Source organism: Aulonocara sp. 'chitande type north' Nkhata Bay, linkage group LG7, assembly GCF_057382095.1.
Source record: "Aulonocara sp. 'chitande type north' Nkhata Bay isolate Kocher_YH1m ecotype deep benthic linkage group LG7, A_spYH_male_GT1.1, whole genome shotgun sequence".
Taxonomy (NCBI): Eukaryota; Metazoa; Chordata; class Actinopteri; order Cichliformes; family Cichlidae; genus Aulonocara; species Aulonocara sp. 'chitande type north' Nkhata Bay.
This window is the reverse complement of record NC_141350.1, coordinates 57,052,808-57,068,269: the sequence shown is the minus strand read 5'-3', so window position 1 is coordinate 57,068,269 and position 15,462 is coordinate 57,052,808. Positions and strand designations below refer to the sequence as shown.

The 15,462-nt window shown below is 40.3% G+C and overlaps 1 protein-coding gene across 4 annotated transcripts in view; it reads right to left on the bottom strand.

Annotated features, from left to right (window-relative positions):
• Window positions 1-14,210, bottom strand: part of zfyve16 (zinc finger, FYVE domain containing 16) — a 44,335-nt gene extending 30,125 nt beyond the window's left edge. For 2 of the 4 annotated variants that reach the window (XR_015130446.1, XM_086301566.1), the window contains exons 1-3: window positions 13,980-14,200; window positions 7,527-7,636; window positions 574-2,645 (exon numbers count right to left, since the gene is read on the bottom strand). Coding sequence is in view for 3 of the 4 variants with exons in the window: in XM_086301566.1 (XP_086157692.1) it covers window positions 574-2,645; window positions 7,527-7,596 (2,142 nt within the window). In the remaining variant the exon portion in view is untranslated. Of the gene's footprint in view, window positions 1-573; window positions 2,646-7,526; window positions 7,637-13,979 lie in introns of all 4 variants that reach the window. The other 2 variants (XM_086301568.1, XM_086301567.1) reach the window with 2 other exon arrangements.
• Between the last annotated feature and the right edge of the window lie 1,252 nt (window positions 14,211-15,462).

The window sequence follows — 15,462 nt, the reverse complement described above, 5'->3', positions numbered from 1 at the left end:
AGCCATTATATTATATTCTTTACAAGTGTATGTAAACTTTTGACCACAACTGTATGTGTTGTACCGAGTGAATCAACTGAAAGGGAATTGAAGTTATAGACATAACTATTCGTTAACACTATGGAGCCACTGTTATTGTGGAAAGTAACAGTTGGTTATACATTAGGGATCAACCAATATGGACTCCTCAAGGCTGACTGTGGTTATTGGTATAATTAAAACAAAACTCTGGTGTCATAATACAGGATAAAGTTGACCCTGAAATCAGATTAGGCCAAGGGCCTTAACGGGGAAAAAAGGAATGACTTGTGTTGGCCAAAAAAACCCCACAAAAAAAAAAAAAAAAAAAAAAAACACACCCCACAAAATTTATGTGGCTCTAAATTAATGAATCTGACTCTTTCTCACTGAAAGCCACTGGATTTTTTTTAACGGGAAGCCAGAGAAAAAAGCCATTTGACAACATGTCATAACAACCATTAATTGCAGCCACACTGTATTTACAGCTGACAATAATGCTGACACAATCTAATATTCAAGTGTAAAATACATTCTATTCAGTGACTAACATACCTTCCCACAGGCACGACAGTGATGCCGCCTTTTGGTAAAAGTGAACTTCTGATTGCACTTCATACAGTTGGGAGCTTCAGAGTCTGGCACCCAAGCAGGCTGTCTGTTCCCTAGCTCCTCCACTCCCTCCCTTTTGCAGCTCACTGCCTTGGCACTGTCTATGGTAAACTCCCCAGGGTAAGGTGGGGGTTCTGACAGTTCATCATACACCACACTGTAATCCTGATCCTCCTGAGTTGCATATGAAGGGTTAGAATCCCTAAAGTTGATGGAATGCTCATCTGTAATACTGGGGTTTATTGGTGAACGTTTTCCATCCTGTGCAGTACTTGGCACTGTTGTAGAAGCACTTAACATCTGAGCCAGCTCCCCCTCTTCCTCTTCTCCTGTTGCTGGAGATCTTGCAGTTTGGCAGTGCAGCTGTTTAGGTCTTGCACCTCCATAGGAGGGTTGTAGATCAGGGCTACTGCTGTGCTGGGACTGGAAAGTGTTGCTGGTCAGAGAGCTTACCCCAGAAGAATAGTCTTGCCAAGGTCTGCAAGAGTCCTCTGATACTGATAGAGCACCAGGGTTAATGCTCCCCTCTGCAGATACACATATTGCTTGATCACTTTCTGGAAAAGGTAGACCTAAGTCCTGTTTTACAAGCCCTTCCTCTGGAGCCCTGTTTGATTCTGGGAGAGATTCAGGATAAGAAACACCCTGTTCTGCTTCAGCATGTGCTTGCAGGAAAGCATCCAACTCCTCATCTGTAACCAGCAGCTCAGCCTGGTCGCTCTCAGGCAGGTACTGGAAACCAAACTCTGGAGGATCTACTAGGCTGGTTTCTGAACAATTGGTGGAGGTAAGATCTGTAGAAGCTTCAAGAAAAATCTGTTGTTGCCCCTCTGGAGACTGTCTGCCCTCTGCAACCTCCTGGACCACAAAAGCAGGTAAAGCGGGTGCCTCCGGGTGGGAAGTGGGTGCCTCCGGGTGGGAAGCGGGTGCCTCCGGGTGGGAAGCGGGTGCCTCCGGGTGGGAAGCGGGTGCCTCCGGGTGGGACTCTTCCTCCTTGGCTTCCAGGCCTGACAGGGATTCTGCCTCTGTGCTCTCAGACACATCTGCATCAATGCATAGCTCAGCTTCCCCTGAATCATCTTCTGTGGTCTTTGGGTTCACAAGAGCGCCGCACATGGACACAGCTATGGGTAAACATGACAGGGCTACCGGCTTGCTGTGTGAGGCTTTGGATTCCTGACCTGGAAGACCCTCTGCTTCACATTCATCCAAGGCTTCATGAGACTCATTCTCTTTACTAACTTTGATTGTTCTAGTTTTCCTAACACCATCAACAGGATCCAGATCACTCTGTTCCACAGAGTTCTCAACTACTTGGTCAGAGATATCCCCCCCGTCACTGTCCCCCTCCTCTTTATTAGCTAAGTCAGTATCTATTGAAGATAGTGAATGATCTGCGGGATCACAGCTCCTTTCCACTGCTGCGGGGAGAATGACATCAAGCAGACTGAGTGAGGCAGAGTATCCACCACTCTGCTGATGTAAATCTAGACTCAACAGTACCTCTCCCTTCCCTACAAGGGTTTGCTCTTTTTGAGTGTCTCGACTATGGCATGCACCCTCTTGCTCTTGTCCTACTTCGGGGCTGTTAAAATCCACAAGCAGTGCTTCCTCTTCCTCCATTTGCTTTTCCACAATGTCCAGCTTACTGAAGGCATCGTGGCTACTGGACCTGACCAGAATGGCTGAGCTTGTGTCATTCACAAGGTCGCAGACAGGTTTCAAAGCTCTGTCTGGACAGGGAGGGGTAGAGCTTTTGGCTGACCTGCGATCCACAGACAACAGAAGGTCCACACCAGTGAGAGGCTGACCTTTGACCTCTCTATCAGTGCTGCGGTTATGGTTATGACTGGCAGAACCATCAGGACAGCCGGGTGTCAATCCATAATGAAGAGAATTAAGGTCCGGGAGGCTTGGTGGATTTGGGGACAGCTCTATAGGTGAACACTGAGGGCCAAGTGAGGAGAAGGGGTACACAGAGGGCTTCAGGGAAACAGGCCTGCCTTCGTGTTCCTCTGCAATCCAAAAAAAGGAAAACAGTTAATTCAATTACACTTGAGCTGTACTTTTGATACACTGGCACCGTCAATTCTGTTTTGCTAGATTTTTTTTGGTGCTTTCCCCCCCCCAATCTGGTAATATGGTTCTGGGGTCAAAGTTGTGCTGCTATCCGAACCATGAGTGCTAAAATACAAATACACGGTTATATTTACTAACTGCAAAAAATGCTAAGTTCTAATAAAGTAATTTGGTTACTTAGGCATCCTGTGACCCTCCAGTAAACAGACTACCGTATTTTCACGACCATAAGGCGCACTTAAAAGTCTTAGATTTTCTTCAAAAAGTACGGCGCGCCCTATAGCGCAGTGCGCCCTGTGTGTTGTAAGGATGACGTAGTAGAGAACACCATGAGAACGCTAAAGGGTGAAGTGTGGGCGTTGATCGTATATACCGGACAATCGCACATACCTGTCTAAAAGGACAGGTATGTGCATTATGTGGAACATCGTTGTTTTAACAACCCTGAAAATGGCAAAGAGACACGCTTATGAAGCACAGTTTAAACTGAAGGCCATCAGCTATGCGGAGGAACATGGAAATCGAGCAGCGGCGAGAGAATTTAAGATTAACGAATCGATGGTTCGCAAATGGAGGAAGCTAGAAAACAAGCTCCGGCAGGTCAAGAAAACGCAGCTGAGTTTCCGCGGACATAAGGCGAGGTGGCCCGAGTTGGAGGAAAGACTCGAGCGGTGGATCATCGAGCAAAGAACGAGCGGGAGAAGCGTTTCGACGGTCACCATTCGGCTAAAAGCAGTTTCACTAGCTGAAGAGATGAACATTGAACATTTCCAAGGAGGTCCGTCTTGGTGCTTTCGTTTTATGAAACGGTGCCATTTTTCCATCCGGACCAGGACTACGGTAGCGCAGCAACTTCCAGCGGATTATAAGGAAAAGCTGGCCATCTTCCGCTCCTACTGCAGCAAACACATCAGCGACAAAAACATCCAGCCCAGCCACATCACAAACATGGACGAGGTCCCGCTCACTTTTGACATCCCGGTGAGTCACACTGTGGAGAAGAAGGGGACCAGCACGGTAGCGATACGCACAACGGGGTATGAAAAGTCTTCTTTTGCTGTTGTGCTTGGCTGCCATGCTAATGGACAGAAACTGCCGCCTATGGTGATTTTTAAGCGAAAGACTTTGCCTAAAGAGAAGTTTCCAGCAGGAATCATCATTAAGGCAAATGAAAAGGGCTGGATGGATGAGGAAATGATGAAAGAGTGGCTGAGGGAGGTGTATGTAAGGAGACCAGGTGGTTTTTTCCACGCATCACCATCGCTCTTAATCTGTGACTCTATGCGTGCCCATCTCACAGCCAATGTGAAAAAACTAGTGAAACAAATGAACTGTGAGCTTGCTGTCATTCCGGGAGGCCTGACAAAGGAACTCCAACCGCTGGACATCGGTGTGAACTGCCCGTTCAAAGTAAGGCTGCGAGCGGCCTGGGAGCGATGGATGACCGATGGAGACCACAGTTTCACCAAGAGTGGAAGGCAGCGCCGGGCGAGTTACGCCACAATTTGCCAATGGATTGTAGATGCTTGGGCTAACATGTCTGCTGGCACTGTTGTTCGAGCTTTCGCAAAAGCCGGCATCATTTCCCAGGAGCCGCACGGCACGGAAAGTGACTCTGACAGTGAAGAAAGTGAACTTGGCATGTTTGATGGAGATTTAGCGCAGCTGTTCAATTCAGACACAGAGGATGAGGACTTCAATGGGTTTGATTGATGATAAAAATGTGAGTACCAAACTTCGTTTTGCTCCTGCTTTATTTTTAAATACGCACACTTGTATGCTTGTGTGTTGTTGATGATGACGATTACCGGTAATAGAAATGTGAGTAAGGTACCGAACTCAGGTTTGCTCCCGCTTTATTTTTAAATACGCATACGGTACTTGTATGCGCCCTATAATCCAGTGCGCCTTATGTGTGTGTTAAATACAGTAATGGCACACATAACTGAGACTGCGCCTTTTAGTACAGTGCGTCTTATGGTCGTGAAAATACGGTACTGCATGCCAGTAACATGACAAATGAAGACAGCCATTTGTCTTCATAAAGACAAATGTGTATAACTTATTTAAATGTGCTAAGAGTACAAACACACTGCAGTTGTTGTTAGTTCTAGAAGAAACACCATTTTTGGCTAAACCTTGGATGTTTGACAAAGTATCATTGAATCACAGGTTTGAGTATAAAATCCGGTGTCTCCAGATGGGACACGGCTTTGCCTGAGTGAGAGTCTTCCTTCCTGGCTTCCAGACCTGACAGAGATTCTGCTATATATATTCTGCTATATGCACTGCCTGGCCAAAAAAAGAAGTCACTGGGCACTATTGTATAGAATGAAAATATCAACATGTTGCTGATAAGAGAAAATATTTGTCTGTAGGTACACTGATAAATGTGTACGTATGCATGTACATCTATGCGCGTGTCTGTGAGTAAATATAGATGTGTGTGTGTATAACGTATGCATGTTAACTTGGTGTGACAAAGGTTGCTAGTTTTGTAACACAGACCAAGAAGTTACACAAAATGTGGTGTTTTTTTAACATCATCTCTTTTAAATATCTTGTTTCCCAAGATGTAAAGATTGTCTGATTTACTGTTTTGCCACTTCTGAGCAGTGCTCACAAAAACAAAAGTTAGTTGGTTGCTCTTAGCAGTGAAAATACTGACAACTGTCACTGAATTACTTTAATGCTGAAGAAATGTTTAAAAGCAGAAGATTCTAATGCAAGTCTCTGCACTGCTGTCCCATTAATCTGCTGTATGATAAACAAAAACATCAGTTCCTTGTGTTATCAGTTGTTAAATAAATCAAAAATCAGTATGAAAGAATTGATCTTTGATACACATCTGTATTGAGGATTTGTTGACTTTTTAAATCACTGGCTTCACTTTAACACTGGGGAGAAAAAAAATGCTAAAACCGCAGAAATCTAGGGCACATTATGAAACACTCCAACTTATGGTATGTACAGTTACATGTGTTGGCTGCAGATTGAGCAACTTTTTTAAATGTACGTATTTTAGCGAAAGTTCTAATTTCTCACTCCCTTTCCTGGTTCTCGTTACGAGTTAGGGTTTTTTTGCTGTTGTTTTTTTAAATCATAAAAGCTATGGAGTACTGTACAACACATTGGGACAACAGCACTGCCATAGCTTCAAAAGTTCCTTAATCCTCTGGTTTAAAGGATTTTCTTTAGCATCAAAGTAATTCAGTGACAGTTGTCAGTAGAGCTGGGCGATATATCGAGTTTTTAAAAAATATCGATATATTTTTATACAAGATGTGACAATATCCTTTATATCGATATAGTCTATGTTACGTTATAATTATACTTGTGGAACCGCAAATTTGCCTCTCTTTCGTCCACTTTCGTCTTTACGCAACGTTACTCGGCCTCGCCTCTCCTTCACTGAACACAACTCCCCCTCCTCCCCCATCGCTTCACCTGCAGGAAGCGACAAGATGGACACGGCAAATCTCCGTTAACGAGTTACTGCGCATCGCCCCGTGCGTGGGGCTGGACGGCATCAACGTGTTAGCTAGCTAACCAGGCTAACGAGCTAACCACGCTAACGCCATGCAGCCCAGAGGTGCTGCACGGACTAAAATCCTTGCATTTTCTCAAAAGTTGACAGCGCGCCTTATGTATGAATTCTGGTTGTGCTTGATGGCCGCGAACAGATTTCATGTGGAACAATCTCAGCAATCTGTCAAAAAATGTTTTAGTACGACTTTGGTAAGCTACGGAGCAGCACCGCTTGATGGATTGTCGGAGCATTACGGCTGAGCCTCGCGGAGTGATACGTACTGTGCTTCAACGTAGTATTACCCTACTGTGTATAAGGACCATAAATGGCACCTGTTAAGAGACGTGGTTGCGAAGCGGATTACAAACTCCAGGCTGTCAGTCAAGTTGGGAACAGAGCAGCTGTGAAATCTGTCTTTGTTATTGTGCTCGGCGTCTTTTAGTTTACATTTTGACTGCACAATTGTGAGCTTTTTGTTATGCACAAAAACAACATTGTTTTCTTTTATTTATGGAGCATTATTATTTAATTATTTAATAAATGCTCATAATTTATTTTCATCTGGGACACAGCTTTGACTAAGAACTCTCTTTTTGTTCTTACTTTATGGCTTTAAAAAAAATATATCGAGATATATATCTTATATCGCCATCCAGCTAAAAAATATCGAGATATGAATTTTGGGTCATATCGCCCAGCCCTAGTTGTCAGTATTTTTATTGCTACCCAGCAATCAACAACTGTTGATAATTAATTTGGCAAAGTTTATTTTCCATATTGCAAAGAAGTACAGTTTTAAACAATGCTTCTGTTGCTGCTACAGTGTAACTCAGTTTAATGCCGAAACCGGAACTGAGCATCAAAATTACCAATAGGACACGCACTTCCTTTGGGCTCCGCCTCCAAACAGTCAAAAGTCAGTCCAATCCTGCCGAGGACTACCCACGAGAGTGTGAAACTGCAGCAGCCTCAAAGCAGACACTCTTGTGTTCGCGATGGCTTCTTTCTGTGCATGGCTGCTAAGTTCTACGCATGCGAGTTATTGAATTTAAACACAGGGAAGTTAATTGCACCTGTGAAATGAAATTATTTGCTCAGATTATGTTTTTTCTCGCACGTGACTTATAATAGTATAATATAATAATTCCATACACATTCTTTGTTACTTGTGTTATCAGTTGTTATATCTTTACTGAGATAAACTATAAAATGAATAAATCCATTAACAATGAATCATGTCTATCCCTTATCAGATGTTACTGTCCATGTGATGTGTGACTGGTCTTACCACTATTGAGTTCAAAGTCATCTAGCAGCTTGTCCAGATCACATACAGCTGCCTTGAAGAAGCTGTCCATGCTGCACTAAAGGAAAGAGGCTTTTTATGCCCTACAGTTTCTGAAAAGAAAAACAAAAACAGGTCTGTTGGGTGAAGAAAGGATTACTTCAAATGTTGGATTGTTTTTCAGGTTCTTTGGTGTTTGGGTGGTGGAGTAAAAATCCACTTAACATGCCAACCACAGCTTAGTAAACATTTACTACACCAGTCAAGGACCTCGGTAAAGACAACAAAAGTGCAAATGCACATGACGCTGAGCTGCAAATGAACATCTTTAGCAGGGATCATCCCATTTAGTGGCAGATTGTCAGTACTCTGCACAAAGTGACATGACGATAGTGTGAAGTGGCTAAAATGAGCTGATAATGCTGTTGTTTGGAGGTGAAGAAGCAGAAATCTCTGACATTATAATCTTTATCAGCTTAAGACACAGCAATAACTGTGTTCCATTAGTGTTAAATAAGCACAGTTTCATATAACACTAAAATTCCATAATTATGTTGCAGTGAAAATTTAGATATTCCTCTTTAGGAGATCCCCTCTGGTAACAAATAAAAAAAAGAAAAGCAAGTATAAATAAGGAAAAAGAATCGAAGTGGCTAACAGAAAAAGAACAATGCTTTACAACCCAGAGATTAACACAAAACAGTCAATGGAAAACCATAACAATTAATCTCCAAAAGTTGATTCTGTTCATCTGGACGTAGAGTTTTGTGTAGGGCTGCTCGATTATGGCAAAAATGATAATCACGATTATTTTCACTGAAATTGAGATCACTATTATTTGACGATATTTATTTATTTAACCCTTTAAGACCTACCATAGAACCAAGTCCCCCAGAGCTTATATTATTTTTTTTTACATGTTGTAGTGCCATTTGTGAGAGCATTTCAAGTTGCTATACATCAACTGTTATAGCCCATATTTTAATAATATGTATGCATTAAGTCCATAGTAACTGCATTAATTGCAAACAAGTGCAATAAACTACAAAAAAATTGAAAATCGTTTTTGTTTTTTTTACATATATTTCTACTTGGAGAAATTTAAGAGGTTTATCCCTCAAAACTTTAAATACAAAAAAGTTGCAAAAAATAGTTTACAACAACAGGAAATTTAGTTTGAGTGTCTTCATAGTTTTATTTTGGAGATACAGCAACAGGAAAAACGAAAAAACAATCCTATGATGCAAATTTGCAAAGAAAACAGCAGGTGCATCAAAATAAACTATTTCCAGCAGTGCAATTTGAGTTCTAAGCATCCCAGAAACTATTCAGAAAAGTCAAACATGACCAGTATAGGCTTTTAAGGCCTACAAGTAAAAAAAGTACATTTTCAGCGAAAATGACATCACTTCCGGTTTCGGCCAGGAAATGGTGGACATGCGATAGTTCGCGCTGACGTCTGTTTCACTGTGGGAAGTGTTACGAACAGCTGATCGGATCGGCAAAGCGTGTTTCTGGAATATTATGTTTTTGTTCCTGCAAGCGCTTTTTATGCAATTTTTGCAAAGCTTTATGTGGAAGGAAACCGTGACCGAGGACAAGCTGATGGCATAAGATGTAAGTACAACTCCTCTGGTTTCATATGCAAAACAAATTATTGCGCTAGCTTACACGGTTCAGGTTCTACAGGGATTTAAAAATAGTTACGCAAAACGGAGCATGCTGCTCTGACCGGCTTTAAAGGGTTAACAATGACTTTAAAAAAAATAATATAAAATAGTGTGCAACACCACTGAAGTTTTTTTTACCTCTCTTTTCAACCAACGGCAGTCACTCTCCTCTCCAAATAACTTCTGCTTAGCTTTCCGAGCTTCCCTCGGGTCCTCTTAATCAGCGGTCTCCAACCTTCTTTGCGTCATGGACCGGTTTATGCCCGACAATATTTTCACGGACCAGCCTTTAAGGTGTCGCGGATAAATGAGGGAGGGGCTAATAATTGGCTCAGTCATTTTTAATGATCGTTGAAAGCCCAGATCGTAATCGTGATTAAAATTCGATTAATTGAGCAGCCCTAGTGATATTTCATTTTCTTATCATTGCTCAACATTATATTATATTACCGTGAACGGTATGATATGGCCCAGCCCTAATGCAAACTACTGAGGAGATGGGGCATTAGAGCAGGGCGATATGGCCAAAAATATTTATCACGATATATATTTGAAAATTTGCGATAACGATATAACTGACGATATAATTGATGCGAGACAAAATACAACTCCACAACATTACTAGCGCAAAAAGAAAACCTTCCATTTATTTTCACTTAAATAAGAAGCTGGTTTTTATGTACATTAAAGCTTTATAAAAATGTAACAGTGCAAATACAAATTCCTTGCTGAAAGTTTAACCAAAAGGCATTTCCAGTAGAAATGGGCTGACATATCCTGAGCATAACCATATATAATATCCACTGAAGTTAAAAAGAGGTGCTTTGCAAAATTAAACTGCAGTGTGCAATACGTATTTTTCGGACCATAAGGTGCACGGGATTATAACGCACATCAAGCGAAACAAAGCAGTCAGATAAATCAAACTTTATTAAACTCATTCTTCTTGCTTCCTCCACTTCTGTACCATTGATTCATTAATGTTGAATTCTCTGGCAGCTGCTCTATTCCCATGTTGTTGCAGTATATTAATGACTAACCTCGTATTGTGGATGGATTATCTCAGTTGTTCTCCTGACTGAAGTTTGGTCTGTTTACAGCACCCTGCCATGCGATTGCATTTGTCTCTAACCATGAGGAACCTTAACGTTAACTTTTATAAGTGGAAAAGTGTTAGTGTTCGTCCTCCAGCTTCCCTGTTTATGTTATGCTAACATAGCTGTGTCGCTAGCGATTACGTAGCACATCATTATATACCAGCTAGCCCAACTTCAGTAACCCTACAAACGTCACTGCTGTTTAGTTTCCTGTCTTCATTTATGTTGGAAGTGATAGCAGAGCTGTACGTTTGATTTTTTTCAGAAATCTCTCAGTCAGAACATGCAATATCATGCTTAGGTAACTAGCGAGCTAACTTCCGCTAGCTTCCCGCTAACTTCTAACTCTGTTAAATGTAATAAATTTTGTTTTAATGGATGCCTGGAAGTTAAACTTCATAGTTACACCTGGTAAAGCAGCAATGCTGATCGTTTTATTAAAGATGAAAGAATTTAGACAGTTTTTAACGCTCAGTGATGCTGCAGTGTTCGTTTGAACTGAAGAATAAGGAGTTTAGGACCCAGATTACTCCCAGATTTAAGAGCATCTTAGTCCGACAAATACGACAATAACGATGGCCGCTTGCATGTTCTGCAAAAAAATGTGCTTTGTCGTGTATCTGACGGACAAACACCAAACCAGTTCCACATCACTGAAGTTGCACCATTTTTACAAACCAATTCTGGTTCATCTGTTTCACTCAACAATCGGCCATGTGCGTATGAAAACAAAGGCACTGCGCATGCGCGTTTTACTCATATTCTATCGCGATATTTCATTTTCCTATTGTTGCCTAACATTATACCGGTATTACCGTGAACGGTATAATATGGCTCAGCCCTATGGGGCATTACTGTGTAGAGCTGAGTGTCAGCTGGAGGAAGTAAAGACAGCACTGGTGACAAAGACATTAATCTTAATATCAATTAGTACATCATTGAATCTTGTACCAAATTATCTTGTATTATGAACAAAATAAGGTTGGGAGATATGTAAAAATTTTCCAACCGACGTTAGGCAATATATTCACGCAGGCACAGACTTTTTGATGGGCAGAGCAATCATCCATGAACTTATTTGCCCATTTAGAAAGGTTATTTTGGAGGGAATATTTTACTTTCTTTTCTTGTTTGTTTCAGTATTAATATAGCTACTTTTTAGATTATGAATTAATTAATGTATTTATTTATTTTCTTGAGATGCACCAAATTGGCAAAAGACTTACCATTTTATCGGAGATTTTTAACTTTTTGTTTAATTTTGTATTTTTTGTTTGGTGAAGTGTGTAAGACAGATAAACACTGGAACAGCCTGTAACCATTGGTGGAAAAAAGAAGCCAATTTCTCTTTGTTTCCCTCCCCAGCATTGTGGAGTTTTTAATTTAAATAAAATGTGGGGGTTCCTTTTCTGAACATAGGCTACTGCCTTTCTTTCTTTCTGTTATAAGTTGGAGTAAATGAATCGCTGCATTTGTGCGCACTCTGAGGAGGGTGCATTTGCTGGAAGCTGGAAGAGGGTGCTGTTAAAACAGTGTTATTATTTTTTCTGTTGACTCTTAGCTTCAACCAACATTATTAGCAAACTTATTCATGGTCAAATAAATAAATCGCTCTTGTAAAAACAATCAGCAAAAAGCCTATCATCGATAGCTGATATATTCATCCAATCGCCAAGCCTTAGTACACAAGTCATTGTTTTCAGAGCAAGCCTCCATCTTACTTAGAATTTAGTCCAACATGAATTCAAAAAGCTGAGAGTGTATACAAACCCGTATCAACTATGAATTGTCACCCTCACACAAACCAGTTTCACAGCCATCACATGATATGAACCATGTGAGTTCTGATGTCACTCAACTATTACTCATTGTGATTTGTGGGTTTTTACACTACTTAATGACAACTATGTCTCGTTTGTGTAGCGCAATAGTCTATAGCTGAAGAGTAGTAGTAGAAGTAGTAGTAGTTCAGCTGTAGTTTTACCAGACGGAAGCGATAAATGAAAGGAGAACTAGGTGATATACAATCCTCGGGTAACTTAACAGGAACACCACAAGAAGGATACGTGTATGAATGATTCACAGTAGTGCTAAGGTACAGACTGGTACTAGAATGCAGTTCCCACAACTTCAATGTCTCAACTTAACTCATAAAGCTTATCACTACATAGTTCTCAAAGTAAAGGTCCATGAACAAAGAAAAGGAAATAAATAGGGATGCAGCTATTGATTGTTTCACTAATTGACTATGCCATTGATTAACCAAGTAATTGGACAAGAAATAATAACAAATACTTAAAAGAGAAAAAATACTGGTCTTTCAAAATGAACTACTCATTGGTTTCCCTTTAAGAAATAGCAATGCTTTTAATAGTTTAACTTCATACAACATCTGCCAAAGAGTTAAACGTGTTCACTGTATTTATATACCCTATATTATATGTTTGAAAATAGGTCTGTAAGTACTGTATCTTCTGTGAGGTAGATTAGGTGTGTGTTCTTGTGTATGTGCCTCTGTACGTTTAACTATGCTAGTAAATCAGTGAGTGTTTCTGTAAGCTTTTTAAATGAGTATGTGGTGGCTGCAATGAAGAAAATCAAACATATCAACATTCTCAGAACTATGCTTAGCCCTGTGCTTTTATGCAACCTTTCCTGTCGCAGAAAACAGACATGATGATAGTACAAAAATAATTAATGTTTATAATAATTCAGTGTCCAAACCAACCAGCCCTAGGGATGGCTTGCTTTAAACATTGTCAGACTAAGCTAATGTCTCCATATCTTATTTTATCTTCTGTAGTTTTGCTGAAGATGTTTCACTAAACAGTGGTGGATAGGAGCAGATACTAATTTCACTTTTCTTCACGTTGGAGCTTTCTGAACACGTGGTTTAATTAAGGAATTCCACCAGCTTTTTCTCAGTAAATGTTTTTCTAGTAATTACAGTAACAAGCTGACGTTTGGAACGCTAGAAAAAAAGAAAAAATTTATTTCACTTCACTAAGCTTCCCACAAAGTGGGAAGAACTTCTTTTTCCGGTCTTACTTAGAGAGCCTCTTTTTGCTGCTGTCATTCAGTAACTATCTTTTCTTTCCCACAAGGTTTAATATTTAAGGGAAGGATTAAGTCTCAACAACCCTCTGAACTGAGGTTTGATAAGTATTCTGTCATTTAAAATTCATGTCGTTCTGCTGCTCATTGCTTATGAGACTGGCAAAATGCAATGACAAATAATATGAAACGAGAAGTACAAACACATTCACTATGGCTGTTTAGAGCTGAAGTTACAAATATCGGTTGTGGCGTAAACAACACATACTACATACATTTTTCTTGCTCTCATTTAAAACAGTTTCACAAACCAAAAAGGCAGTATAAGAGCGAGTAAGGTAAACAAAACTAGCAAACCCATCATATATGAAACGTTAGCAGGTAACATTAGCACTTACATTTCACATTAACAACCCCACTTAGCAGTTAGCTAGAGTCCTATTTTTACAGCTAACTCTGGCTAACTGTTTAAAGGTGAGCCACCTTTGGATTGCCTGTTGTACGTCTACTGAAATTAGCACGATTACGCCAGGTGTTGCTAAAAATTAGCCTGTTAGTTGTTACTGAACAGGCTAGCTGGCTAATGTGGCTACCAAACTATGGAGAGGGGGGGGGGGGGTTAACGAATTTCTTACCAGTATGTTTTACTCCATGTGTCGAACCTCAACAATTATTATCTCTTCAGATGTAACGCATAAGAAAACGTTGCTGGTATCTTAGGGTAATTCCACGGTAAAAGTCGTTCGGCCAACTAGCTGCTGGATTAGTTTTACTGGAGAGGTGTAAATTCTCCACTTAAGCGGCCATCTTGAACATGCAGACTGTCGGGAGGTCACAGGATATGGTTAGGCTGTGTGGCTGGCATACAAGTTTACTCACCAGCGCAGAAGTGGTGGTGAGTAAACTTGTTCTTCCTGGGAGCTACATACAAAAGAGAAATAAAAAAATAAAAAAAACTTGACAAAATCTTTCTCAGGCAAGTTCTGAAACATTAGAGTTTCTTAAAGGTAATCACTGTAAATTTCTCTGTTAATTTTTTCAATATAATTTTCTATTCTAAAAAAATAAAGAATAAAAAATTGGAAGTTGAACAAGGGCTGCCTTGTGCTTTTGTGTAATAGCAATTTATTATTTTATTATTTTGCTATATAAGAACCATTCCATTTCCCATCACCTCTTCTTTTTTTAATACTGAGATTGTGATGCTGGAAAGGCTCATCTCAAAGTTTCAAAATGGGACTTCAGAAATGAGTAGATGGCAACACGATAGCCATCTTTCATGTCATGTGTGATAGCTCCAGATGAGTTTGTTCACAGTTATCAACGACAAGCAATGGTGGATCTTACTGTGAAACAATAAGAGTCATCTGCTGCATACCTAAAATACAAATAACAACTTGTTATAACATATATGTTATAACAAGTTGTTATTTGTATTTTTGTGTCCGTCCTGTGAACTCAAAGCAGCCTGGCCTGTCTCTTTTGACCTGTAGCATCAACAAGGTATTTCTGCCCAGAGGAATCTTAGGACCTTAAAAAGAAACAGCTGGACTTCTTTAATTTTGTTGAAGACATTTCACCTCTCATCCAAGGCTAAAAAGTGGAGAGTCACAGATATTTAAATCTTAGTTGGTAGTGTCCCTTAGGAGGGGGTAAGTGACCCACTATTAGTCATGTGACTCATCACATAAGGTGTGAAAAAACCACTTGTGGTTTCAGGTGAAATCAGCGTGATCCCTTAACCCACCCTAACATGTGAACAATTGAGGTCACCTGATATAAGATGCGACTGAAAAGAAAACTGCTCCTCACTGTGAGTCACACTTAAAAGGTTGTAATTTAGAGAATTATGAGTAAATTAGAACATTTCTGATAGCTAGTGAGAGTAGGATGTTCTTAGACTCTGTGATTCTTTTTCTTGCATTTTCATTATTATGTCATTGTATCGTCAATTCAATTAAATTCAGTTTTATTTATACAGCACCAAATTACAGCAACAGTTGCCTCAAGGCAATTTATATTGCCTACCCAACAATCATAAGACTCCCTATGAGCAAGAACTGTGGTGACAGTGGGAAGAAAAAACTCCCTTTTAACAGGAAGAAACCTCCAGCAGAA